At 51.0% G+C, this 26,529-nt stretch overlaps 1 protein-coding gene across 2 annotated transcripts in view; it reads right to left on the bottom strand.

The window, feature by feature from the left end:
- The window catches only part of SRSF11 (serine and arginine rich splicing factor 11), a 252,145-nt gene that overhangs the window by 102,176 nt on the left and 123,440 nt on the right, over window positions 1–26,529 (bottom strand). For both annotated transcript variants that reach the window (XM_086953852.1, XM_086953853.1), the window contains exon 6: window positions 9,829–9,956. In XM_086953852.1, coding sequence (XP_086809978.1) covers window positions 9,829–9,956 — 128 coding nt within the window. The remainder of the gene's footprint in view (window positions 1–9,828; window positions 9,957–26,529) is intronic.

Genomic DNA, 26,529 nt, shown 5'->3' with positions numbered 1-26,529 from the left:
TAGTGAGGATGAGCTCAGATTTTTCTCGAGCAGGTGCGTGAGGTACTTAAGCACTGTTGAGACCTTCTGCATCCTCTTGTGCAGCCTTTCCTTTCTGCACCATAGTGTGAACCTCTTCCACTTTGCCACATAGCACTTCCGTGTGCTGGTTCTTCTTGCTTCACGTAGTACCCTCAGGGTGCTCTCTGGTAATTTCACATTAGCGAACTCTATGTCCTCAGGAGCCATGCTACTAGGCTGAGGCTCTCTGGCTGCAGCACCTCTCTGTCTTGCATGAAGAGTGGGTCTTTCCGTCTCCCGAATCTATGGGTGCACTCTGTGTCATCTCCATTATCTGCGAGTACCAGGCCTGCCTGGCCCACTGCGGTGCGATCAGCATCAGTCATGTTGCTGGTTCTGCACTTGTTGAGTACTTTCTTTATCAGAGGGATTGGCGGAAAAGCGTAAGCAAATGTCTTCGACCAGCTTATCCATAGGGCATTCCCCAGGGACCCTTCCCCTGGTTGCCTGGATGCGAAGTTTTGGCATTTTGCATTCTGGCGTGTTGCAAACAGGTCTATTGACGGTGTTTCCCACTTGCCGAACAGTTTCTCTGTTTCCTGTGCATTGAGCTCCCACTCGTGGGATGCCGATGTCTGTCACATTTCTTGCGCTAATTTTGAAAGCGGCGCGGATGGTGTCCCTCCCTGCTTGTTTATGTGGAACATCGCTGTTGTGTAGTCTGTCTGGATCAACACCTTCTGGTTGTACAACTTCGTCTGGAAGGCCTTTATTGCGAGGAAGACTGTCTTTAATTCCAGGTAGTTGATGTGTTTTACCGCATCTGCTGGTGTCCACAGCCCCCTCACTGAGTTTTTCCATGTGAGCGCCCCATCCCTTCTGGGATGCGTCTGTGGTGATAGTCACTGTTGGCGGTGTCAGAGGCTTCCCCCTTCTCATGATCACCATGTTCCACCATGCTATCTCTTCTTGCACTGAGTGTGTTACAACCACTAGATCTTCCCAACGACCTGTAGCTTGTGACCTTTGTTCCTGTAGCCATTCTTGGAAAGGTCTCATGTGCAGCCGTACATTTGGTACTAGGTGTATGCATGACGCCATCATGCCCATGATTTTGCTCGCCGTCCTCACTGTCATAGCTCGCCCCTTCTGGTAGAGTCGTGTCTCCTTCAGCAGCGCTAGCGTTCTCTTCTTGCTGGGGAACACCTTGATCTGTAAGGTGTCGATCTGTGCTCCCAGGAAGATTTTTACTTGTTCCGGTTTCATTGAGTATTTCCCCCAGTGGATGGAGAATTTCAGGCCCATCAGTGTGTCTGTCACTCTTTGTGCGTGCAGTTTGCACGTTTTGTATGAACTTGCTTTTACTAGCCAGTCGTCTAGGTAAGGGTATACGTGTATCCCCTCCCTTCTTAGGTGTGCTGAGATTGCTGTGAGGCACTTTGTGAAGACCCTTGGCGCTGATTATAGTCCAAATGCCAAGGTTGTGAACTGGTAGTGTTCTTTGTTGATGATAAATCTGAGTAGATGCTTGTGCCCCCTGTTCATTGAGATGTGCAGGTAGGCATCCTTGAGGTCTATGGTGACCATGAAGTCTCCGCCTTGTAATTGAGGGATCTTGAATTTTTGGGTTCTTATGTACTCGTTCAAGAACCTAAGGTCCAGGATGGGTCTCATTGTCTCGTCTACCTTTGGTACCAGGAAGTAGTTTGAGTACACTCCCCTGTTATTTCCTTGTAAGGTACTGGTTCGATGGCCGGGTTTTGCAGGAGTTCTTTTGCTTCCTTTTGAAGTAGTTCTAGCTCTTTCCTTGCTAGCACCCTTCTTTTCGGCTTTCTGTTCCAAATCTATGCAGTACCCGAACTGTATGATGTGGAGTACCCACTTGTCTGTGGTTATTTTCTTCCACTCCTGGGAGAAAAGGTTTATTCTTCCTCCCACCGGTGTTACATGATCGCAGATGTTCAGGTCGTGTACCCCCTTGTTGTTGGCTTCGTGCTCCACCCTGGGAGTTTTTGTATGGGTGGGCACCTTTAGCGTGACAAAGTCACTTAGAGGCGGGTTGTTGACCCCCTCTTCTATTTTGTCCACGTCCATTCCTTCTCCCGCGAAAGGACTGGCCCCTTTGTTGGTACTGCCAGGGTTGTTTTTGTTGCCCCTGCTGTGTCTGGGTGTCGGACTGGTGGGACTGCTGGAACGCCTGGTGCGATGTTCCTGGCTGGTTTCCTCCCCTCCAGTTAGGTCTTCGTGACGGGGTGCCCCTCTTTGTTCCTCTGAATTTGCCTGGCCCCCATGAATCTTGCAGTCTCGTTATCTTTCTTCAGTTGGGTGAGCTTCTCATCCACTGGAGCATCGAACAGTGTCTCTCCGTTGAACGGGGTGTTCAGGATGCTGTGTTGCACTTCCGGCTTGAATCCTGAGCCAGGCTTGCCTTCTTTCCGTGATGCCCATCATCATGAGTCTGCTGCCGTGTCAGTCCGTCCAAGGCAGTCTTGAGGCAAGAATTTGCCACATTCTTCCCTTCTTCCACAAGATGTGTAGCCCTTTGCTGGTGTTCTTCAGGGAGGTTTTTTAGTAACTGGCCCAGTTCTTCTAAGATCTGGTACTGGTGCCTGTTGGCAGTGCGTTGGAATTTGCCATGCAGCAATGCATTGAGGCATTCCGTTCGACCTTTCTCCCAGTCCGGTCCATCCATCTGCTTTCCTTGTCCGGGGGTGGCCCTGAGGTTGGTGGCACGTTGGCCCTCCTCCTCTTGCCGTAGCTGTAATGATGGAGTCCGCCGTGACTGATCCCTGAATGTAGGGCGGGTCCTTGGAGAAATGTTTGTACTACTCTGTCCTGGGTGTGATGGCTTTGCAAGTTGCAGGTTCCTTGAAAGCCTCCTTCCCCTGTGCCTTGACGCTGTCTACCATCGGCAGGTACTGGCTCCTAGTTTGTGTTGGAAGCAGTGTTTCTAGGAGGAAATCTGCCTTCTGCTTTTCCTCGTTGAGTTTGACCCCGAAGGCTGCTGCTGCGTTCCTGATGACTATGTTGTAAACCCCAATGTCATAAGGCAGCGAGGGCCTCGAAGGGTACGTGTCCACACTATCCTCCGGCCTCTCGGTGTCGAGGTCTTGGCACTCTATGTCCTGTTCTCCGAGGATGCCGAGCCCAGGATTGTCGTCTGGTCATAATCCTCCTCCTCCTCGTAGTAGGAGGCTTCTTCTTCTGGATCTTCCAGCACCTCCGGGCTTCCCGACTGTCCTTCGATGTCGTAGCCCTCTTCTTCGGTTATCTCGACAACCTGTGGTCTTGGTTTCGTAGGGGTTAAGAAGTCCTTCATCCTGGCGTTGAATTCTTTTTTGCGCTGAAGGAAGTTATCCATTTCGGCCCGAGCCGTTCTTTTTTTTCCATTTCTGCGGCTCGTTCGGCGTCAAATGATCGGCCGCTCTCTTCGGTGGATTAGTCGGCGTCGAGGCGACTTTCGGCCCCGAGCTAGCTTTCGGGTCCTTTTTCGTCGTCGAACGTTCCTTCGCGGGGACGTTTTTCGACGAATTTTGCTGTTCTCCAGCTTCCGGCGCCTGGGAGTCCCTCTCTGAAGATGCGCTGGGCCTGCTTGTAGCCTCGGACGCCGAAGATTTCGGCGTCTGCGCTTTCGAGGACTTGCCCTCGTTTTTCGAGAGTCTGGGTCAGACTGTCGAGTGTCTTTCGGGCTTTAGGGGCCGTCGAGTCTCCTACCTTTTTAGGAGTCTTATCATCGGTCTCTACGACCGTGTAGTCATAGTCTTCTCCGGCGACGTTGTCCTCTCCGTCTGTTGAGAGCCCCAGGTCTCGAAGGGATGGTGGCTGGCCCCTGCCCTGCATGGTGGCATTAGCCATCCTCTGTCTCGCTCTTTCTCGGAGAGACTTCGGCGTGAAGGCGGAGCAGGGGTTGTAAATGTATTTATATAGCGCAAATCACCGACGCGGTATCTAAGCGCTTGCTTAGGGAACCCGTCCTGGTATTCCCCTGTGAGATAAGCCCGGCAGGGTATCCACAAGGTGAAAGCCAGGCATCCCACCGCGAGGGGCCGTTGTGGAGATTAAGCAAGCTATTGCCCAGAGTCACAGAGTGTGAACCCATGAATCGAGTAGGCACCGGAGCGAGAATTGTCGAGTCCGTGGACATTTTCGGACTCAAGACCCGCCGAGACGGGAATTGAACCCTGGTCCCGGGCTGACCTCTGCTTCCAGGTCTGCCTCCTCTAACCAGTGAGCCACACTTCTGCAGTCCTTGCTCTCGTGGTCGACCGGTAGGCAGAGGTTGCAAACCGGGTGCTGGTCCTTCTGCGCGTAATTGTGGTGGTAGTTACGGCAGAATTTGAATGGTGTTTTGCTCATCTCGTGCGTTCAGGGGACCCCCTGAGCGCGCATTCTTCGATGGACGTCGAAGTTCTGGAAGTTCTCCTGTTCCTTCGTCGTCCTCTTCGATGGTGTAGTCTCTCGTTGTCTTTTCCAATTTTTTTTGTCCAAAAAAGGCTTTTGGTGTCTTCTTTCTCCAAAAATGTCTGGAGCCCTCTCGGGAACGATCCAGACCCAAATGCAGAAAAAAGAATCTGAAGATGGTGCCAAGAGTGAGAGCTTCTGCCGGAAGCGTGCAGACGTCACAGGAAGGACATCAAAAGGTGGGACGTAGACGCCCACCTGGGCTACGAAAAAAAAAAAAAAGACTACGATTCCGGACCCTACCACTAGGCCGCAGAATAATGCACAGCATAGTGAATCCAGAAAGATTCACCCTGCAAAACTGAGCCCAATGTTAGTCAATGGAGACCGGGGGCACTCAAAACAGGTATGGTCTGCAGGTAAGTCAGGGCACATGCCCCGGGGGTTAAAGCAAGCAAGGGGGGGGATGGGAGGGGGGGCTTGGGAGCGTTATCTTCGTCCTTTTTCTTAGGTCGCTGGAATCTGTGGACCAAGGTTCAGCAGTGCCCCTAAATACTCAATTTAGGGAGTTACAGCTACTGCCAGGTACCAGCCAATGGGCTACTAACCTTTTTACGGTGACTACACAGGGTCAGACTGATTTGCATATGGCCATGTCTGAACTGGGGTGGTGGAGTGAGCTAAAGAATGGTGATGGATGGAACCCAGATCAGTTGACTGGAGTTGTGTGCTTGATTTACTCAAACGCTGCGTCCATCATCCCCTATGGTATCGCTTTGTTCGCCCTAAGTTGGCAGGGTATGCCCAGACGTGGGTCCCTTGCTCACTCTACCACTGGTTTCAAGATAGCCTGGCTGATGAGGATTATGACTCCGAAACCGGTCCCAGGATGCTTGTTTCCAGTCCAGGGAAGAACTGGCTTGGCAGTTCGGGCTGGACTGTTCCCATGAGGCATAGGGTCAGACTGATTTGCATATGGCCATGTCTGAACTGGGGTGGTGGAGTGGGGTGGTGGAGTGATCTAAAGAATGGTGATGGATTAAACCCAGATCAGTTGACTGGGGGTGAGTGTTTGATTTGCTCAAACGCTCCGTCCATCATCCCCTTTGGTATCGCTTTGTACACCCTTTTCATGACACTTCCTTTGGGGAGTGGGCATCCCCTAACCCTATTGCATGAAATCCTTTCACCCAAAATGGAGGATTTCCCAATGAGGTCACTTCAGCTCTGAACATCTTAGGGTTGGTCCTGGCTGAGAGCGGACACCTCTCTTATTAATTTCCCCCCCAACCTTGCTGCTAAAAGTGCGGCTTGGTCAAGGGGGGAGGTGGGGGAGGGGGGCAGGCATCACCACTAATTGGAGAGCACTGGCCTGCATATCAAAGGGCAGAAAGTCTTTGAGGCTCGCCGCCCTGATTGTTGTTCCTGCTTGGGGGTTGGTGATAAGCACCTCCACCCCAACCAACTAGAGCACAAGGGCTCCCACCTAAGGGAGTCAGAAACATGTCTGTGTGATGCAGGCTGGTGCAGACTAGTCAGCTGTACACTAGAGAAACGGTTGTTTTTCAGAGGGCATCTCTGAGTGCATTTTACAATAAATCCAACACTGGCATCAGTGTGGGTTTATTGTGCTGAGAAGTTTGATATCAAACTTCTTAGCATTCATTAAAGCCATCAAGGAGCTGTGGAATTCGTAATAACATCCTCCCAACCCATGTACTCAATATGACTTCACTGCACTTACAATGTGTAAGAATGGACACCGAAGGGGCATATTGCTCATGCAGCTATGCCCTCACCTGTGGTATATTGTGCAACCTCCCTTAGGGCTGTGAGGCCTGCACAGGGATGTGTGCCATGTCGACTTGTACGTTTTAACTGAACCAAACCACAATGGTCTGCAAAGGCAGTGTGTATGTGTTAGGTGAGTGGTTTCCAAGGGTGGCACAATACATGCTGCAGCCCTTAGAGACCCTCTCTGGTCAGAAGGCCCTTGGTACCTGTGGTTCCTTTACAAGAGACTTAAGATGTGGGCCAGAGGTACACCAATAGTGGAAACAAAGGTACAGTTTTGTGAAAGAACACAGGCACCACAGGGATCCAGTGCACATGCAAAGTGTAAATCAGGCAAAAAGAAAAGGCTTTGTCTCCCGTGAACACCGGATTTGTTCACCCACAGATTCCAGCTCCGGCAAAATTAGCGTGTCTGCACAACTCTGTACCGGACACTCATGGCACGAGTTTGAGTGGCCCAACGCCACGAGGTGGTCTCCCTGACCTGCCTCAAGCCTCCAGCAGACGCCTGCAGCCTAAATTTGAAAGGTCCCTCCAACAGCGACCAGGAGCTGGTAAGACAATCAAGTCCCTAAAAGACACCCCTAAACCAGACGCCCCACGGCCTTGGGTGGCCTGACGGGTCTAGCCAACCCCAGCATCCCAACTTACCTCTCTAAGTGGTGTTCGCACCCAGAAGACCTTCGTACCAGAGACTGTAGTGTGTTAGCAAACCAGAGAAACCCCATTGAAAGTAACAGGGCACTCAACGCCAAAATAGCACTCTGCACCCGGCCGCACTAGTGCCGCTGAGGGTACACTTTTGGTGCTGTCCTGAACCCCCATTAGGAGTTTTGCTCTCACAACCTTGTGGCCTGCTCGTTAGCAGCCACCAACCGGATGCCCCTTTCGATAACATTGGGCCTCAGCACTCTAGTGCAGCTGATGGTGTAACAAGAGTGCATCTTTGACCTTAGGGGACCTCTGAGTCTGACCCCAGAATACCAACTCCCACAACAAACTACTTACCTGTTAACCGATAACACTATTTAATCCCATAGGGTAACATTGATTGTTTTTCTATGAAAAATTTCTAAATGTGGAGTTGGAAAATCTATAAACGCCCATAAAACTGTAACCACATAACAAAAATGCATTTACTTACCTGTTTACCGGAAATGTCCCAGTGCAGTATCCAGGTATACTACACTGTGTAAGAAAAGTAATATGTAAAGTAATCTACTTGACATTTTATTGAAAAGTCAGTACAAAGTATATGTACAATATTTCAAAGCATTGCATTACCAGCAGTTCTACTGTAATCAAACAAAAGTATAAATACAACTGCAATTCGAACAGTATTATTTCTGCAAAGTATAAATCACTTACCTGTGCCAGGCTTGCTTGGTTCTACGAAATAAAATAACTAAAAGAATATTTTTATAGAAAACCAACTGGTCTGAAGTTCAGTCTGAATGTGTGAAATCATTTGCTGATTGTGTGTACAACAAATGCTCAACACTACCCTCTGATAAAGCCTTACTGCTCGCCCACACGACCACAAAAAGAGAGTAAGGTGCTTTCTACTTTTACCTCTGCCTACCTTTGAGGTTCCACAGGACTCGGTGCTCACTACGGTATAGTATATACAGAGCCAGCTTCCTACACCATATCCTAAGAACCACACCACATGCTCACATCTTTTATAAAAGGCCCACTTAAGTGCATTTGTAGAGTATGTTATTGTGCTGTGTAAGGCAGATAATTTAATCTGAAAAAGGAGAGTCAGGATTCTGGTCTGAGAATTGGGACAGAGGCTGATAAAAATCGATTATTTTATTATTATGCTAGTTAACCGTAAAGCAGAACAGTGGTAGGGTGTGCATGCTCCCTGTGACCTCTTCACGCAAAAATGATTAAGATAATGAAGGGATCAGCAAGAGGATGCAATCTTGAACCCCCAGAAACCATGAATCTAGGAGTCAACAGTAATATATGATACTGATGCAGAAAGCCATACCACCTTCAGCAAACCTTAGAGACCCTTTGGCAGCCTATGTAGATCTGGTTGTGCCCATGCTACTAGGGAAAGATCCTATCAATGGAAAGGTGCATGCTTCGCACCACTGCATCATCCCCTCAGTAACACTCCTCCGCTCGCCCCTCCCAGGAAAACAAATGCAGAGTAGGGCTTAAGAGATGTTGTCCCACTGTGACACAGCAAGAGCAGATGACACATTCAGGTGCTCATTGGAAGAACCTGATCTACAGCTCACATGCCTCAAACTGGCCTTCTCCAAACAAGTAGTTGCTTGGTAACCTACTTTAATCATATTCCAACAACTACTGCTCCATTCTATCCACCTCACCACAGGTTCAAAATATCTTCCCACCCCCTTTCTTTGAATGTTCTTATGTCTGCAACAACTCAACCATCTTCTTCTCTGACCTTGCAACACATGTTTTATGTATTATTTACAGAGTATCATTTTTTTTATGCCAGTAAATATGGTTTACCTATACTTAAGAAAGGCTGCAAAGCTGAAAGGGATCATACCAGAATACAAACTTGGCATGAATCATAGATTTCTGCAAATAAATGAAGAAACATTGTGATCCTAGTCAAACATGGACACTGTAGTCTCTTTTAAGGACCTGTGTGGGCATCAGACGTAGTAAGATTTTTTATAACACTATGCAGATAATGCAGAGCTCTACTCCAGATAGTGTGTGTGGCGTAGAGATTAGGATTTCGTTACGCACAGATAGGAAATCACAAATCAAACATGACAGTCACCAAGTTTGCAACTTCTACAAGCACTGTCTTGGACAGGGAGTGAGTCCTCTTGATTTGATAGATTTTAGTTGGTATTTTAGCCTTCAATTCTGTCCATTCGGTGCATTATGCAAAATGGTAGACTTTCAGGCCATCATTCGAAGCTCCATGCAGCCGTTAAAACCAAGCAGAAACTAGGATCGCTGCAGAAATACAGATGGCACTGGTACAGAAGTACGCTCGGACTCTGCCACCCATGCTTAAGTTGGTCTTTATCATAAAGTAATGATCTACATAATGCCAAATTTGGAATATAAAAAGGCAGACATAGCACGTTGCAATTTGGCATGTAACGTCAATGATGAGCGGTTTGGCTATTTCCATACTACATCCCTACCAAGCTTGGTATGGACCCCCAGCAGACTTAAGAAAATCAAACGGCAGTAGATTTATCTTTCACCTGCACCGGTCAGGAAGATGGTTGTTATACTCAATGGTAGGTGCAGTGATAGGTAGGATCTTTAGTAAGGAAAAAAGGCAGGGTAATGTAGTGGGTTGATTGTCACTGCATTTCAACACTGCTGTAGCAGTCTGCGCGTTGACAAAAGCTCATAAACACCGAGAGAAAAAACACTGGATATGCCATAGTGATCCAGAATAATTAGGTCAGTTTAGTGTTACAAACAAACGTATTGCAAAATTACTTTGTTTTGCCTGTATGCGTTTTGACAGTCACATGAAAATACAAACTTCATGGTGAACATGTTCGCTACATTAATCGAGCTGGGCTGCTCAAAACACAATTATACACTGAATCACATTCATTTGACTATTCAATAGTGTCACAGGAAATGTGTGTTTAAGTAAATTAAGTTTACCTGGCTCTATAGCAGCGGAAATCAATGACTGTGCTTCCCTTACTCGTTTCATTGCTTCTTCTATCTCCTTGTTCGAAGCATCAGATTTCACGCTTGGCGAAACAAGTCCAGCAGCTACATGGTTCAACCTAGAAATTAATTAACACAAAGCTAATCACTTAACAAAATTGATAATTCAACATGTATAAGAAATAAGTATTAACTACTGTCATGTATCAAATGTTCAGATATTTTTCCTTTTTAAGGGCATCAACCAATCTTCTTATAAAGCGCAACTACTCACCAGTTAGGGTTGGGGGGCGGGGGTAGTTCGGTCAATTTGCAAGTTCTTGAGGTCCTCAATTTGCACTGCCCCATAAAGTCTACAAGGATATGTACTGAAAAGTAATGTGTCATTGTTGCACACCAGACTGGCTGGTAACAAAGCCAAAGATCATTTAATTATCTTCTGATGCACTCTCAAGAAGAGAGACTCAACTGCATTACTTCAAGCAGGAAGATAAAGTTTAACAGAATGATCTTGTTACAAGAACACAAATGATTCTCTTCCTTACTAGTGTGTTTATCATTTTTAGGTCTCGTGTGGGTGTGGCAGCGAAGCTGTCCCGCCCTGCGAGAGATCTTATAAACAAAAAGGAGTCTAAGCCCTGCCCCTCCTTTCTATTGGATAGCGTCAGCGTTCATGGTAAACGCTGGCTTTCCATTAGAAAGGATTTTCCATTGCCGCCCTGTCCGCTTTTGGAATGGCCCCTCCGGACATGGGGTGGCAGAGTGGGCTAAAGAACGGTGATGGATTAAACCCAGATCTTTTGACTTGTGTTTGATTGATTCAGATGCTCCGTCCATCACCACCCCCTTTTGTACCGCTTTTGGCCGCCATAAGTGTTGCAGGGTATGCTCAGACGTGAGTCCCATGCTCACTTTGCCACTGGATTCAAGCAAGCCGGGCTGAAGACGGCTGGAATGCCAGAAACCGGTCCTCGGAAGCTTGTTTCCGGTCCAGGGAAGACATGGCTTGGCAGTTCGGGCTGGACTGTTCCCATGAGGCACAGGGTCAGACTGATTTGCATATAGCCATGTCTGAACTGGGGTGGCAGAGTGGGCTAAAGAACGGTGATGGATTAAACCCAGATCTTTTGACTGGGTGTGAGTGTTTGATTGATTCAGATGCTCCGTCCATCACCACCCCCTTTTGTACTCCTCCCGACATGGTAGCCTGCATTACGGCTGTCATTACGAAGTTTCTTATCTGAAGCTTTGTCACCCTGCCTTGTTTTGCTTCTTCATTCCAGGCGAGGTGCACGCGAAGGGCTGGGGCGTTCAGCACAACGCACGCATGGCGTGCTTGCTTTTTCACTTTCTTCAGCCAGCCCCCATACTGCGCCCTCTGCAGCCTCAATATACCGCTCTCTTTAGCGCCAGTGCATGGTCTCCTGTGTACGCTGTACTCTGTCTGCACCATGCTCCAGTACGCTCCGCAGCTCCAATAGGACACTCGCTCAGTCGCCTTATAAACCACTTACTACGTCACTCATACACCGCTTTGTCTACTGTTGCGACAACACTGCCTCAAGGGCATGGAGTAACGCGAGTATCCATAGACCACTGCCCAGGGCCTACATTGTTCCCAACCCCACTCCCAGACTCCCACAAAACACTGCCCCCCCCCCCCCCCCACACACACACACAGCCCTCAGTGCTCCTCACTCAGAGCACTGTTCAAGTCCCTCGGTGCCCCAGACCTGTGAAGCTCTTTCCGCTCCCCAGCTCTCATACTGGCAGTTTACATGTCAAATCCTCTAAGTTCAGCCAGTGTGCCAACCCAGCACCCAGAACACCCTCGGCTCCTTTGTGCCAGCCCTCACCCTCCCCACTCAGTCTCCTGCTTAGCCACTGTGTCGGCTCCTCTTCCACATCATCCCCAGCTCTACCCTTGTACCAGCAACCACATCAGCCCAGCTCTGCCTGTGTGCCAGACACATTTCCAGAATCAGCCACCACACTCCCACATTGATGCCCTCAAGGCGCCAGATGAGCCTAATAGCACTCGCATTCACCCACCCAAGAACGGCAGCAGCGCAGCAACCACAGTGTCCCTCCGTCCTCGGATCTCTGCCACCGAGCCAGCCTAGCACGACTGAAGAGGTCGAGCTTTGACAGTGTGTCCTGCACTGCGGACTCTTTGGTGCCAAACTGCTCATGCCAGCACAGCCCCCTGCCCTGTGCGGTCACTTCTGTAAATTTATCACCCAGGCAGCGTCAGAATACAGCATTTCTCTGTGAGGGTACTAGCGCCCCCTAGTCCGAGTACCCTGACATTGGGCAGCCCATCTACCACTTCACCCCATATCAGCCTCCAACGGTGCACGTTCCAGCTCCAGCCCTCACCGCAGCAGTCTCAGGGCATCTCCCTGCACTGGCACCTCCCTGATGCCAGATCAGCCCTTAGCTGCTCCATTGTGCTATCCCTTGCCTACCCAAGCCAGATCAGGCTCCTGCGCTGCCGCAGTGCCAGCCGATCCTCTGCCATTCAGAGTCTCAGCTCTGCCGCATTAGCCGCCTGCATCAGCCTCACCCGTAAACTGCAAAAACGGGGGTGTGGCCAAGATGGCGATCGAGACAGACATGGGTCTGTGAAGCTCCCTACCCGAGCCCTCGCCCGGACTTATTAAAAGCACCTGAGACCCCCAAACAGGGCAGGCGGGGCTACTGTGGTGTAGGACTCACTAGCCTGCTTCGCTAACGTGGCGAGTGGAGGCACCTGAATTGTCGCGGAGTCCCATCCGCCACGCATTGCGACCAGCCTGCGGTGTCGTGGCGGCCGAGGTCGCAGGGTGACTGGCGCGGATTCCCGCTGGTGCAGCGGACACACGCTGAGGAGCCGAGGAGTGGTTGCCGGGGTGGCAGCAGGGCATTGAGGCGAAGGCGGCCCCAAAAGATGACTGAACGGGGCGGGGCACCCTCCGGTGAATCGAAGAGACGCCCGCCCGGAGGGCACGGAACTGGAGCCCCCGGCCTACGGGCCCACCGCGGGAAGCCACATTCGCGCCCGGACCGGGTAACTGCCCGAGAAGCAGCTGCATCACAAGCGACAGCCCCAGCATCAAAGTCGAATTTGAGCACCTCTTTAAGACAATGTGGGGAGTGAAATGTAGAATTTCACTTTACCCAGGCTTCTAAAAACTCATTTTATAAGGGCGCTGCTTATAGATAACTGACCCCCCACCCCTGGAATACCTAGGGGTGACCCTGGGGGTCGGTAATATGCAAAAACATGGTAGGTTTTTACTTTTTAAGGCCCCTACCCCCAAAGTCGAGTTTGGGCACAATTTAAGGTTTAAAAACTGTCCTGGCCACCAATGCAGCTTTTAAACTGACCTCAGGCTTCAGCACTGCACACATGCTGGTGCAGAGAATCTGCTGGCCTCTAAACTGCCATGCCCCAGGATACTGGAGACTTCTAGGTAGTTTCAATCCCCTGACCTATTACATACATGGGGCGTAGGTGGTAGGTCATGCCAACTACAGGGGTACCCCACCATACTAAAGTGCACCCTAGTGTAGGTTGGGTGTCTTAACTGTGTTCTAATGTGTTCCTTTTGGCTTGGCACTGGCCCTGGGCCTGGTTAAACAGAGCCCAGGGCCAGTCAGAGTCAGTTACCACCAGTTCCAGTCAGCAAAAAGTTGAGGGGTGCCCAGGGCACAGGATGACTTTGCAACACTAGGTTATCGATCCCTGTGTGCCATGCCTACAACCCACTGCCCTGGCATAGGTCAGCCGCCCTCTCGCTGGGTGCACTATACCAGTGGTGAGGGTACAGGTGCATGAGCCCTGTACTTCTACAGTGTCTAAGTCAATTCTTAGACATGTGGCCTTGCGGCTAGAGCTGTCGACCTGGAAGCTAGGGAACCGGGTTAGAGTTTCTGCAACAACGCTCAACATCCTGTGATTCTGGGCATATCACGTAATCTCCCAGTGCCAACAAAAATAGGAAGAAACGCGTTACTTACCTGTAACAGCAGTTATCCAGTATTGGTGTCTTTCATAGATTCACATGCCTGAATCATTCCCCGTCGTCGAGACGGGAGCCTCCGGTACATAGAAAAGTAATGTCCTATAGACATACATAGAGAAAATAGGCCTAAGGGCCTCACCTTAGTAGCCTATCCTTGTCCTTATGTAAAAAGGACCAAACTCTTAGAGCCAGCCAATCAGCTATGACCTCCCTCTAGAACCTTCCTGGCAGGAGCCTCAGTCCCTCAGATTTTCGTACGCACCCAGCTAGGTAGGCGTAATACAGTTAGAGAGGGATGTGAGTCCTTCCAGGGGAGGCGGGAGGGTTGCATGTGAATCTATGAAAGACACCAATACTGGATAACTGCTGTTACAGGTAAGTAACGCGTTTCTTATCCAGTATTAGGGGTGTCTTTCATAGATTCACATGCCTGAATCAGAGTAGTCAGCAATACATTATGCACATTTCTGATGTAATGTTGCTATACAGGCATGTTAGATAATACACATTATCATACAACATTGGAACGATAGCATAAAGCAGAATATCATAAAGACAAAAAATGTGCATACCCGGATGGCGGGATGTTGGAAGGCTCACCTCACTGGAATAGATGGCGAAGCACAGCCTGGCCCACTGCTGCATCCTTCTGAAGTTCAACATCCAGGCAGTAGTGCCTGGAGAAAGTGTGCGGTGACTTCCAGGTCGCCGCTCTGCATATGTCCAAGATCGGCACTCCAGCGAACAGTGCTGCTGATGTGGACATCGCCCTGGTGGAATGCGCTGTAACATGATCACTCAAAGGCCGTCCGGCCTTGTCATGGCAGAATGCTATCGCTGAGGAGATCCACCTTGAGATGCTTTGTTTCGTGAGAGGCATACCCATTCTTGGTCTACTGTAGGCCACAAACAGTTGTGATGATTTTCTGAAAGTCTTAGTTTTGTCTATGTAGAACTTTAGACACCGCTTGAGGTCCAAAGAATGTAGCGTTCTTTCTGCTGCGGTGGAAGGGTTCGCAAAGAAAGATCGAAGAACTATCGGTTCATTGAGATGAAAGTCTGAAGGCACTTTCGGTATGAACTTAGGATTCGTTCTCAGCACCACCCTGTCCTGTTTAAACTGCATGAAGGGTTCTTGAATGGATAGAGCCTGTAGCTCGCTTACTCTCCTGGCAGATGTTAGAGCGAGTAACAGAGCTGTCTTTCATGAGATGTACTTGATGGATGCTCGATGAATGGGCTCGAAAGGATGCCTCATGTGTTGGTTGAGGACTAAGTTGAGATGCCATGTCGGAGGGACCCTCCGAGGTCTCGGGAAGGATCTATAAAGTCCCTTTAGGAACTGCTTTACAAGCCTACTGGACCACAGAGATGGTCCTGTGAAAGTCCTGGTGAATCGTGAGATAGCCGCCAGATGAACCTTTATGGATGCATGCGCCAGTCCTGACTGTGCCAAATGCAACAGATATGGCAATATCTGTTCGGGTGTGATATGCAGCGGTCGCAGGCCTTGCTCTGAACACCAAATGCAGAATCTTTTCCATTTGAGAGAGTATGTTTTGTTGGTACCGTCTGCTCTCGCTTTTGCCAGCACATCCCTGCATTCCTGTGGGATATTCAGGCTACAGAACTCTCTGTGCTCAGGAGCCAGGCCGATAACCTGAGCGATTGCAGGTTCGGGTGTTGTACCTGCCCGTTGGACATTGTCAGTAGGTTCGGGTGCTGCCGCAGACGAATCGGTGTCCTGATGGAGAGGCGATGAAGATCCGAGAACCAGTGCTGCCTCGGCCAGAACGGGGCAATTAGGATCAGGGTACAAGGCTCCGCCTTCATCTTCCTGAGGACTCTTGAGATCATCGGAAACGGAGGAAAAGCGTACGCAAATACGCTGAACCAACCGATGGAAAAAGCATTTCCGAGTGACCCTTGTTGGGGATGCCAGCTTGCGTAGTTTGGGCATTTGGCGTTCCTCTTGGTGGCAAACAGATCGATTCCTGGGACTCCCCATTTTGAGAATATGTGATCCAGTGCGCTCTTGTCTAGCTCCCACTCGTGGGAGAGGGATCTTTGCCTGCTTAGGGCGTCCGCAATGGTATTGTCCTTGCTCGGGACATAGTCCGCCCTGAGCGTGATTCCATGTAGTACCAGCCAGTTCCAGACCTTTTGCGATTCGCGTGATAGAGTGAGCGAACGCGTTCCTCCCTGTTTGTTGAGATAGTGCATCGTCGTGGTGTTGTCCGTTTTGACGAGCACCTGGGAGTTCTGGATGCGTGGCAAAAAGGCTTGTAGTGCTAGATACACAGCCCTCAGCTCCAAAAGATTTATATGGGGCTGTTTCTCCTAAGTGGTCCATTTGCCGCTTATCCGAAGGTCTTGGAGGACAGCGCCCCAGCCTTCCAGGGAGGCATCCGTGGTGATCACCAGAGGTGCTGCTGGAAGTAGAACTGGCAGCCCTATAGATAGATTCTTGCGACACCTCCACCAGTCCAGACTCTTGGATATTTTTGGTGTTATCCTTACAATGTCCTCGAAAGAACCTGTACTCTGTGTCCATTGGTTCGTGAGGGCCTCTGGCAATGGGCGCATCCTGAGTCTGCAGTGAGGGATGAGGAGTATACAAGAAGACATCATGCCCAGGAGAGACTTGTAGGTCCGAACTTTTAGGGACTTCCTTAGGCGACACACCAATGGCCAGAGATATTATCTTGTTCGTCCTTTCCATCGAAGGGAATGCCCTTGCGCACTCCGTGTTCAAGTTTGTACAGAGGAAGGTAATGTTTCTTGTAGGGATCATGCAGGATTTCTCGAGATTGAGAGTTAATCCTAGCCGTTGAAAAAGATTGGTGCAGGCGTTGGAGGATTCGGTCATGCCTATAGCTGAGGGTGCCTTTACCAGCCAGTCGTCGAGGTAGGGGAAGACTTGGTGACCCATTTGACGCAGGAAAGCTGCCACCGGTGCAAGGCACTTCGTGAAAATCCGCGGAGCGGACTTGAGGCCAAACGGCAGGACCTTGAATTGGTAATGTTGTCCTGCGACTTCGAATCTCAGGAATTTCCTGTGACACTTGAGGATGGGGGTGTGGTAGTAGGCATCTTGGAGATCCAAAGAGGTCATGAAATCTCCTTTTTCCAGCATGCCTAGTATTTCTTGGATCGTCACCATCCTGAACGATTGGCTTCTTAGGAAAGAGTTGAGCGCTCGGAGGTCCAGAATGGGCCTCCATTTTTTCTCCTTCTTGCCTACAAGAAAGAAGCGGGAATAGAAGCCTTTTCCTCTTAGAGATGATGGAACTCGTTCGATTGCTCCTTTCCTCAGCATCACAGATATTTCCTGGAGAAGCAGGCGTAGATGTTTGTGTGGCAGTCTGCGGGGAGGTGTTGTAGGAGGGATGGTGGTGAATTCCAGGGAATGGCCGAATCTTATCAATTGAAGAACCCACCGGTCTGTGGTGATGAGCTGCCAATTGGGTAGGAAATGGGTCAATTTTCCTCCAATTTGTAATGAGGGATAGAGTGGCTGGAGTAATTGGTCACTGGCGGCCGCCAGTGCCCCTCTTCTGATTTTTGCCCCTGAAGCTTGACCTTCCGTAAGAAGACTGACGACCCTGCTGTTGCTTCTGTTGGTATTGATTTTTATTTTGGTAGGAATACGAGGACCTATTTTGATAGGAGCCTCTGTAAGAGGACTGTCCCCTAGATCTGTTGCCTCGAAAGGACTGGTTCCGTGCCTGCAAGGTACCCAGTGCTCTGGCCGTATCGGTGTCCTTCTTTATGGTTTGTAGCGCCTCATCAATCTTGTCCCCAAAAAGGTGCTGGCCGTCGAAGGGCATGTCCAGCACTTTCGTCTGCACCTCCTGTCGGAACGACGTTGCTTTAAGCCATCCTTGACGGCGTAGGACTGCTGCCCCAGCAAGTTGACGAAAGCCGGTCATGGCTGCATCAATGGCACAGTCTATGATTTCAGCCGCTGAGGTTTGACCCTCCGTAAGCAGTGCCTTGACTTCTCCTTGAACTGCGTCAGGTAGTTCCGCTAAATAGGGGACTATATCTTCCCAGAGTTGGCGATTAAAACGCCCCAACAGAGCTATGGAATTGGCCACTTTGATGGTCATGGCCGATGTTGTCGTAAATAGTTTACCGATCGTGTCCAACTTCCTGCCTTCCTTGTCCGGAGGGGCCGACAGAGGAGAGGAAGGGTTGCGGGAGTTCTTTGGGCCGCCTGTGTAACCACCGAATCGGGTTTAGGGTGCCCATTGAGGCAAGCTGCCGCTGTAAGTGGGGCTTTGTATTTTTTGTCCAGGCGTGGAACAACCGCAGGCACAGAAGCTGGCATCAGCATTAGTTTCTTGCCTTGGTCCCATGGAAATTCTATTATTGGAATAGACTTCGTTGTCTTCTGCGTCTGCTCCTTGAAATCGTGTAAGAAGCACTCAGTTTCAATCGATTCCATAACGATATGGAATCGCTTTGCCGCCCTTTCCACAATTTTATGGAAACCGCCAATATCCACAGGTGGTGAATCTGCCTGGCGTGGTTGGGGTTGAAGCTGGGGAAGATGCCACACACTCTTCCTCCTCATGGTCCGACTGGATTTCCTGGACTTCTCCTTCTTCCAGTTCATCATCATCCTCCTCATCCGATGACACTACCACATGAGGTTGGACTCTCTCCTGGCGGACCTGAGGGAGAGGCCGAGACTGTTTTGGGGCTGACGCTGGATTATTTATGGCAGGCGTCTGGCTCCCACTTTCTGTTGCCGGTGTTTCCGGGAAGCGTTGTTTGTAATCCTGGATAAGGTATTTCAGGTCATTAACAATAGAAACCGGCAGGCATACCATCGGGGTGACCTCCGTGCGAACACTAGTGTGGACAGAGTGTTCATGGTAAGTCATTTCCTCCTGTTCCTCGTCTGTGCTCTGGCATTTGACATGAAGGTCCGAAATGGAAGTTGCTGGATCCAGGAGTTCCTCTTCCTCAGATTCTTCACTCTGGAAGATTTCTGAGGGCAACTGAGTTTGCACTTTACTCGGAGACGTTGTTTCCGGCGTAATTTGCTGCTTGGCAATCTTGCCGGACGCAGAACTTGTTGTAGAAGCCCCTGCCGCCGTCCCTGGTGTCGTCGGCGGTGGTAGCGTTAGAGACGACATCTCTACGAGCTTGGATTTCTTCCATGGCTCAGAAAAGGCCAGCGTCGACGAGTCATCCGTCGACGGTGTCTTCGTCGACGGTATCTCCGTAGACGGCATTTTGATCGTCGCCGATGTCCTCGACGTCGGTGCGGTAGTCGTCGGCGCGCCATTTCTCGTCGACGAAGTTTTCGTCGTTGGCGTCTTCGTCGTCGGTGCCTTCGTCGTCGATGCCCTCGTAGACGCCTTCGTCGTCAACGTGATAGTCGACGGTGGGCTCTTCATCGACGACGCCGTTGTCGACGGTGTGATCTTCGTCGTCGACGAGGTTTTCGACGTCGACGACGGTTTCAGCAGGATAATAGATGGAATAGGTTTACCTGCTGACGACTATGAAGGAGTTGTCGTCGTCGATGGGGAAACAGACGACGCTGTGGTAATCCTTTGCGCATGCCTGCTAGATGACTGAGCAGGCTTCTTAAAAGTCTGGGCATCTTTGGCAGACACTGAAGATGTCGTAGATCTTGCCTCTGAAGACTTCTTTCGTGCCTTCCTAGGAGGAGTGTCTCAGGGGCCAGGGGAAGTTACCCGTGGCTTCTTTAGAGAGACTTCTGAGGTCCTTGAAACGCTACCCTCTGAAGATTCCACATTGTCTCTCTCCTTGAGCCTGTCAAGCCAGATGAGCAGGCGACCTTCTCTGTCCCTTAAGGTCTTGTTGGGGAAAGACCTACATATTTTGCAGTCTTTAGGGACGTGGTCTGGATAAAGGCAATATAAGCACAGGGCATGCTTATCCTCCACATGTAGCCTTTTCTTCCCACATGAAGAACAGGCCCTGAAAAGGGCTTTCTTCTGGGATTCAGACATTGTAGAAAGTAGTAGAAAGAAAGCACTTACTGCAGAAATAAGTGGACTGAAGTAATCCTTGTCGAGATGTAGAATGAAGAAACCACTTTTAAAAGTGAAGTAGATGGTTTTGAAGAGATCCTGAGGAGAACTCAGGCTGGAGACTCCCTAGCACAACGTGCGGTAGAAAATCTGACGGACTGAGGCTCCTGCCAGGAAGGTTCTAGAGGGAGGTCATAGCTGATTGGCTGGCTCTAAGAGTTTGGTCCTTTTTACATAAGGACAAGGATAGGCTACTAAGGTGAGGCCCTTAGGCCTATTTTCTCTATGTATGTCTATAGGACATTACTTTTCTATGTACCGGAGGCTCCCGTCTCGACGACGGGGAATGATTCAGGCATGTGAACCTATGAAAGACACCCCTAATACTGGATAATGTGTCCTCATATAACGAAACTGGTGCTCATGTAAAGCGATCTGATACCCGAAGTCTCGGGTCTAGTTCGCGCTATATAAAACTCTATAAAAAATAAATATTTATAAGTGCACTAATGCCATTAGGAGTATATGGTGCTGGGAGTTTGTCATTACGAACTCCACAGTACCATAATGGCTACACTGAAAACTGAGAAGTTTGGTATCAAACATCTCAGCACATTAAAGCCACACTGATACCAGTGTGGGATTTCATTAAAAATGTACACAGAGGGTACCTTAGTGATGCCCCTGAAAAACGACGTAACACTGCTGTCCAGGCTGAGTGGCTGCTCGCCAGCTGTCACCACCAGTCATTTTTCTGGACCCCTGGGTCGGGAGCCTGCTGCTCTCAGGGGTCTGAAACTATGCACATCCCGGGACACGGTGCCAAGCCTCCTCACCCAGGATGGGCAGGGTCCACGAAGGGGAACCTTCAAAGGCTTGCCGCCTTGGTGAGCTTCCCCAGGTCTTTTGCTGCTTCCAGCAACTGGCCCCCACTGGTTCGGACACCCAAATTGGGCGGGAGAATCTGTGGGAAAACCAAGTGAGGAAGGGAGGTGTGCCCACATTTACCAACCCCAGCGCTCAGGTGGGGGAGGTGAGGTGAACCACAAGTCTCAGTCCCCGTCCCTTGCAGATGGGGGGACCCAGCCAACCAGAGTGAGGCATCTGATCCCTCCCACTGGAAGGAGGCAGAATAGGGGGTGTCAAATGCAAAAAGAACATCCTGCAGATTGAAGAATAATGCCATAAATTCACCCCAGTACAGAGATCTGAGCCTAAATCAATTGTTTTTTTGCCCACCATGCCATTCCAGTTTGGATCCAGCCATAAGCAAATCAGTCTTGACCCTGCGCCCAATGGGAACAGTCCAGCCCGAACTGCCAGGTCAGGTCCTCCCTGGACTGGAAACAAGCACCTAGGACCAGTGTCGGGCTTTCAGCTCTCATCAGCTAGGATAGCTCGACTTCAGTGGCATGGAGAGCACGGGACCCACATCTGGACCGCATCCCACTTGGGGTGACAAATGAAAAAAAAATAAATAAATAAATAATAAAAAAAAAAAAATCGACAGAATGCAGAACAATGTCACACATTCACCCCAGTAGAGATCTGGTCCTAAATCCATAGTTTTTTTGCTCATCATGCCATTCGGGGTTGGACCCATCCATAATAATTATAATAATAATCCACATTTGTAAAGCACGAACCATCACCCGTTAGGGTCTCTAGGCGCTGGGGGCAGTCGGGAAGATTAAGCAAGCTATTGCCCAGAGTCACATGGTGCTGGGCTAATCTGCCGCCGGCCCTGGGAATCGAACCATGATCCCCAGATTCCGGAGTCAGTCACCCTGGCCGCGGCGCCACACCTCTCCCATATGCAAATCAGTCTTGACCCTGCGCCCAATGGGAGCAGTCCAGCCTGAACTGCCAGGCCAGGTCCTCCCTGGACTGGAAACAAGCATCCTAGGATCGGTTTTGGGCTTTCAGCCCTCATCAGGTAGGATAGCTGGACTCCAGTGGCATATCAGGGGGTGGACCTACACAAGGAAGGGACCCACTGGTCCCAACCTTTAGCTACCTTTAACACCCCTAAATTTAGTATTAAGGCGCAACCCCGAACCTTGCCTCCTCCAAGGACCGACCAAGAAGAAAAGAAGGAGGAGGATCGAAGAGCCGTGCCGAAGCTTAGAAAATGAGGACGACCACTGACTTGGCCCCAGTTCTACCAGCCTGTCCCCACCTCGAACCTGCAGAAGCGAAATTCCTGTGTGTCCTGCAGCCAGCAACCCCAAGAACACCAAGGACCTGACCTCCCTTCCACAGAAAAGACTCCATCTCCCATGAGAAGCTGATTTGCTTACCCACACACTCTGGTTCCGGCCAAATCCGCGGGTCTGCACCCGACACCCACGGCCTGAGTTAGAGTGGCCCAATACCATGAGGAGGTCTCCCCGGGGATCCTGACCTGAGAACTGGTGATCTCGGACTTGCTGCGAATCTCCCAACGAGGCCTGCATCCTCTTTCTGGAGGATCCCTGCAACCTGAGCCGGTATGAAAACTAAAGACACTCCTGCACGCGAAGTCCCACTGCCTCAGGTGGCCCAACTGACAGTGTCCCAGGATCCCCAGGTATCCCAACTTACCTCTCCTACCGGTGATCACATCCAGATGATCTTCGTCCCAGAGCCTGCAACCTTTGCTGAAAAAACCGTCAAAGCACATCTGCGCCCCTCTACCAGCTTACATCTACAGTGAGATTAAAACCTATGTAATCCCTCTCTGGACTAAGATAGTGAATGCTACACTACTCCAAAAGGTTTTACCAGACTGCCTAAAATCAGGGCAGGTAACCCCCATTGTAAAACAAACACACAGCAGATCATACGAACCCCGATAACTTCCACCTCATGCTTTGTTTTCCTGTGCTCCTTGGTTCTTTCTATGTAGTGCATTACTGCCCTTCTAGCGTCCAGTGCCCTCTCTGCGCTTGAGGCCGGTTTCTGAAAGAAGCTTGGTATTTGTACTGTCTGGTTGATGTGGAACCTTGACACCACCTTTGGCATAAAGTGTGGGTCAGTTCTCATCACCGACCTATCATTGTGTATTTGGATGTAGGGTTCTTGTAGCGTTAGCGCCTGTAGTCCGCTCACCCTGCGCAGCGAGGTGATCGCCACCAAGAAGGCTTTTAGCAAGTACTGGGCACAAGTGTGAGATAAACAGTACAGTTACTTAGGAATTAATACAAGATTGTAAGGTCGACGGTGGTATAAAAACACGTTTTTATGTAGGTTTCTTTCATAGCATATCACTGGTAAGTGGACGATCCCTAGCAGCCATTCTATATTGTTAATGGCAATCGAGGTGAGCGACGTGATTTATGGTGAACCAAGTGATGGGTCTGAGCGACCGAAAATTGAGGTGGAGGTGAAACGTGATGAGTCACAAAACATTGCCGAAAATGTACTGTGAATGTCTTCTTTTCACGTCTTTTGGGCACTTTATCGAACGCATTCACTGTACATTTTCAATCGTGCTCGCAACTCAACAGCACCCAGTCAATTATTCACGATTCTATGTCAGGACCGGAGGCTTCAGATTATGCTATATCTTCCTTCGCTTTATTAACATAAAGAAACCACAGCAGCTTAGGAAAAGATATAATAAGAACAAAAAATGCTTTAAACATAAAGCATTAACGTAATGTTCAACAAAAAATCAACAACAACTCCCAAGAGTCTCTTTGTCATAATCATAGTCCACAGTCCTTTGTCACTGTTCATCATCCCTATATAACCGGACTTCCCATCATCTTCCTCCTCTTTCTTCGCTGCTCCCGCAGCCAGATAAGTGTTTTTCTATTTTGTCTTCTTATTGTACTTGATTGTCTTGCGGTCTTTGGGGACTCCTTGTGTGGTTTATTCCCTTTCAGAGTCCCTGGTCGCGGGAACGTTCTTCGTTCCTACGCGACTTTATTCCCACTCGTGTGCGGTGTGTACATAGACCGCAGGGGGGCGGCCTGTCATCTCGCCGACCCTCCGGCGCGCCTCCGCAGTATGAGGAGCCGCGCCGTGGGGCCTGCTTGCGCAGGGGCCGACCCTCGCGTACCCCTCTGACACCTGGTGATCCGGGTCTGTACTTTCACAATTTTGACGCCCTCCGGGGCCTGTATAGCGGTTCGACCGCGTGGAGCGCCTTCGGGCGAGATCTGTGCACCTCTTTAAACAGTGTGTGGCCTAGCGCGCTTGAGGGGTACGTAGACCCGGTCCCGGCGAGGAGGGTCTGCGCGCTTGGGGGTTGGTGCAGCCCACCTACCACGTCAGCTGGCCCAAAACGTGATCGCAGCCGCTGGGCCTGCCCACATTCGAGAACTTTCTCGGTTGCCGCCCTCTTGGGTGCCCCGCATTTGCCCTTGGTTCCGACATGGAAGGGGAGTATGAGGAGGAGGCCTGCCCCTATCTGCAGGATGATGAGTTTTATCAGGCGGTGGACAGCTCCATCTATCGTTGTGTGACGGAGGTGGTGGGGCCCATGGAGGACCGCCTCTCGGCCCGCATCGTGGAGGAGTGTGCCAAGCTGGCGGCGGCGCAGGTGCCGCCGCCCCCCGTGCTCCCGGGGACGTCCGGCGGGTTGCCGCCCGCTCCGAAGAGACCCCGGAGTGAGGGGCCTTCATCGGAGTCCCAGGGCGTGGATAAGGACGCCTTCGAGCGTCTTCGTGACGCCTTCCTGGCCAAAGCGACGGCGGTGCCTCCGACGCCCTTGGTGGACCCTGGCACTTCGGGCGGTCTGTCAACGGCGCCCGCTTCCCCGATCTACGATTCTCCGGACACGGATGACGACGGGGAGTCGACCCGATCTTGGCTCCCGGCGCCTTCGGGAAAGGAAATGCCCCGAGATGAGTCGGGCATGCTGGACCCGGACGAGATTGTCCACCCCCGATCCGCGGCCTGGGCCCCGGGGGAGACAGTGGCGAAGTTCGTCGCGGGCCGGCTGCGCAAGCCCCTGGAGAAGGAAGCGAGGGGCTGCCTGCGCGGGGAATGCCCGCGGCCTACTCTGGAGGGGAAGGTGGCTATGACCCCAGAATTGGACCCCAAGATGGCCACCTTCCTGGCGAAATTCATGAAAGACCCCAGGAAGGGGATCGATCGGTCCTGGCGGGCCTGCCAGGACAAGCTGTTGGATGCGGTCGGGCCCGCCACGAAGATCCTCGACATGGCAGAGGAGGCTCGAGCAAATGGCACCGCCATTTCACCGGAGGTGCTCTCCAACTGGGCCCAGAGGGTGATCGTCTTCTTGGGCAACGCCAACTGTGCCCTGTCCACTGAGCGACGGCGGTCGCTCCTTATTAAACTGGATCCGAAGCTGGGGGACCTGGCCTCATCTGAGGCCGGTGCAGTGGCCCAGGGTGGCCTCTTCGGTGAACCTTTCATCCGCGAGCTGGGAAAGTTCGTGAACACGTTCACGTCGCTGGACAAGGCCCAGTCCAGCATCAAGAAGGTGTTTCACCAGCGTTTTTCTGGAGGGGCCGGTCGCGGCAGGGGCCGCGCGATCGGCCGTGGTCAGCAGACCAACAACCGTGGACAAGGCTCCGGAAGAGGTCAGTACCAGACCTCGGCCAACTACACCAATTTCTACCCCACGAGGGGACAACGCTATGGTGGAAGAGGATTCCAGAAGAAGTCCGGACAAGGACATGCCCCCGGTGAGTGTTCTTTGCTTGGATCAGGTTCCGATTGGGGGGCGGCTGGCAAGCTTTTACGGGGAGTGGGAGTTGCTCACTGCCGATGCTTGGGTTTTGCAAACTGTGAGAGGTTTCCATATAGAATTTCACGACCAGCCAACTCAGGTGAGGCCCCCGCGCCCAATGGTTTTCTCAGATTCCGACGCGCGATTGATAGACGGGGAGGTCTCGGACTTGCTGCGCAAGGGAGCCATCCGCCTATCAACGCGCCACCCGCATGGGTTCCTCAGCAACGTCTTCTTGGTAGACAAGACGGATGGGGGCAAGAGGCCTGTGATCAACCTCAAGGAATTCAATGGGTGGTTGGTCTACCGTCACTTCAAGATGGAGGGAATACACCTCCTTCGGGACGTGCTCCTCCCTCGGGATTGGATGGTGCGACTGGATCTCAAGGATGCCTACTTGGTCGTTCCCATCCACCCCCCTCATCGTCGTTTCCTACAATTCCTGTGGGACGGCAAGGTGTTCGAATTCACCGCCCTGCCGTTCGGTCTTTCTTCGGCCCCGTGGTGCTTCACACGAAGGTCCTTCACCCGGTGGTGGAGTTTCTCAGAAGCCAGGGAGTCCGTATGATAGTGTACCTGGACGACATCCTCCTCATGGGACAGTGCCCAGAGGTGCTGGCGGGACAGCTGCGTCAGGCTGTCGGCCTGCTTCAGAGGCTGGGGTTCGTTGTCAACGGCTCCAAGTCGGTCTTGGTTCCCACTCAGCAGATCACCTTTTTAGGTTTCGTGGTGGATTCGGTTCAGGCGGTCTTGAGCCTACTGAGTCGGAAGGTCGCAAAGATACGACACCTGCTTCGGCAGACGATCGCAAAGGATCGTACGTCACTGCGTCATGTCGCCAAGGTGGTAGGCCTCCTATCGTCCTCCATCCAGGCGATTTTCCCAGGCCCGCTGCACTACAGGGCTCTTCAGCGCCTGAAGGCACAGCATTTGCGCCGTGGGATGTGTTACGACCAGTGGGTTCCCCTCACGGACGAAGTGAAGGAGG

Source organism: Lissotriton vulgaris, chromosome 1_1 (assembly GCF_964263255.1).
Source record: "Lissotriton vulgaris chromosome 1_1, aLisVul1.2, whole genome shotgun sequence".
Lineage (NCBI taxonomy): Eukaryota > Metazoa > Chordata > Amphibia > Caudata > Salamandridae > Lissotriton > Lissotriton vulgaris.
Note: the sequence above shows the minus strand (reverse complement) of the source record. Positions and strands in the feature narration are given on the sequence as shown.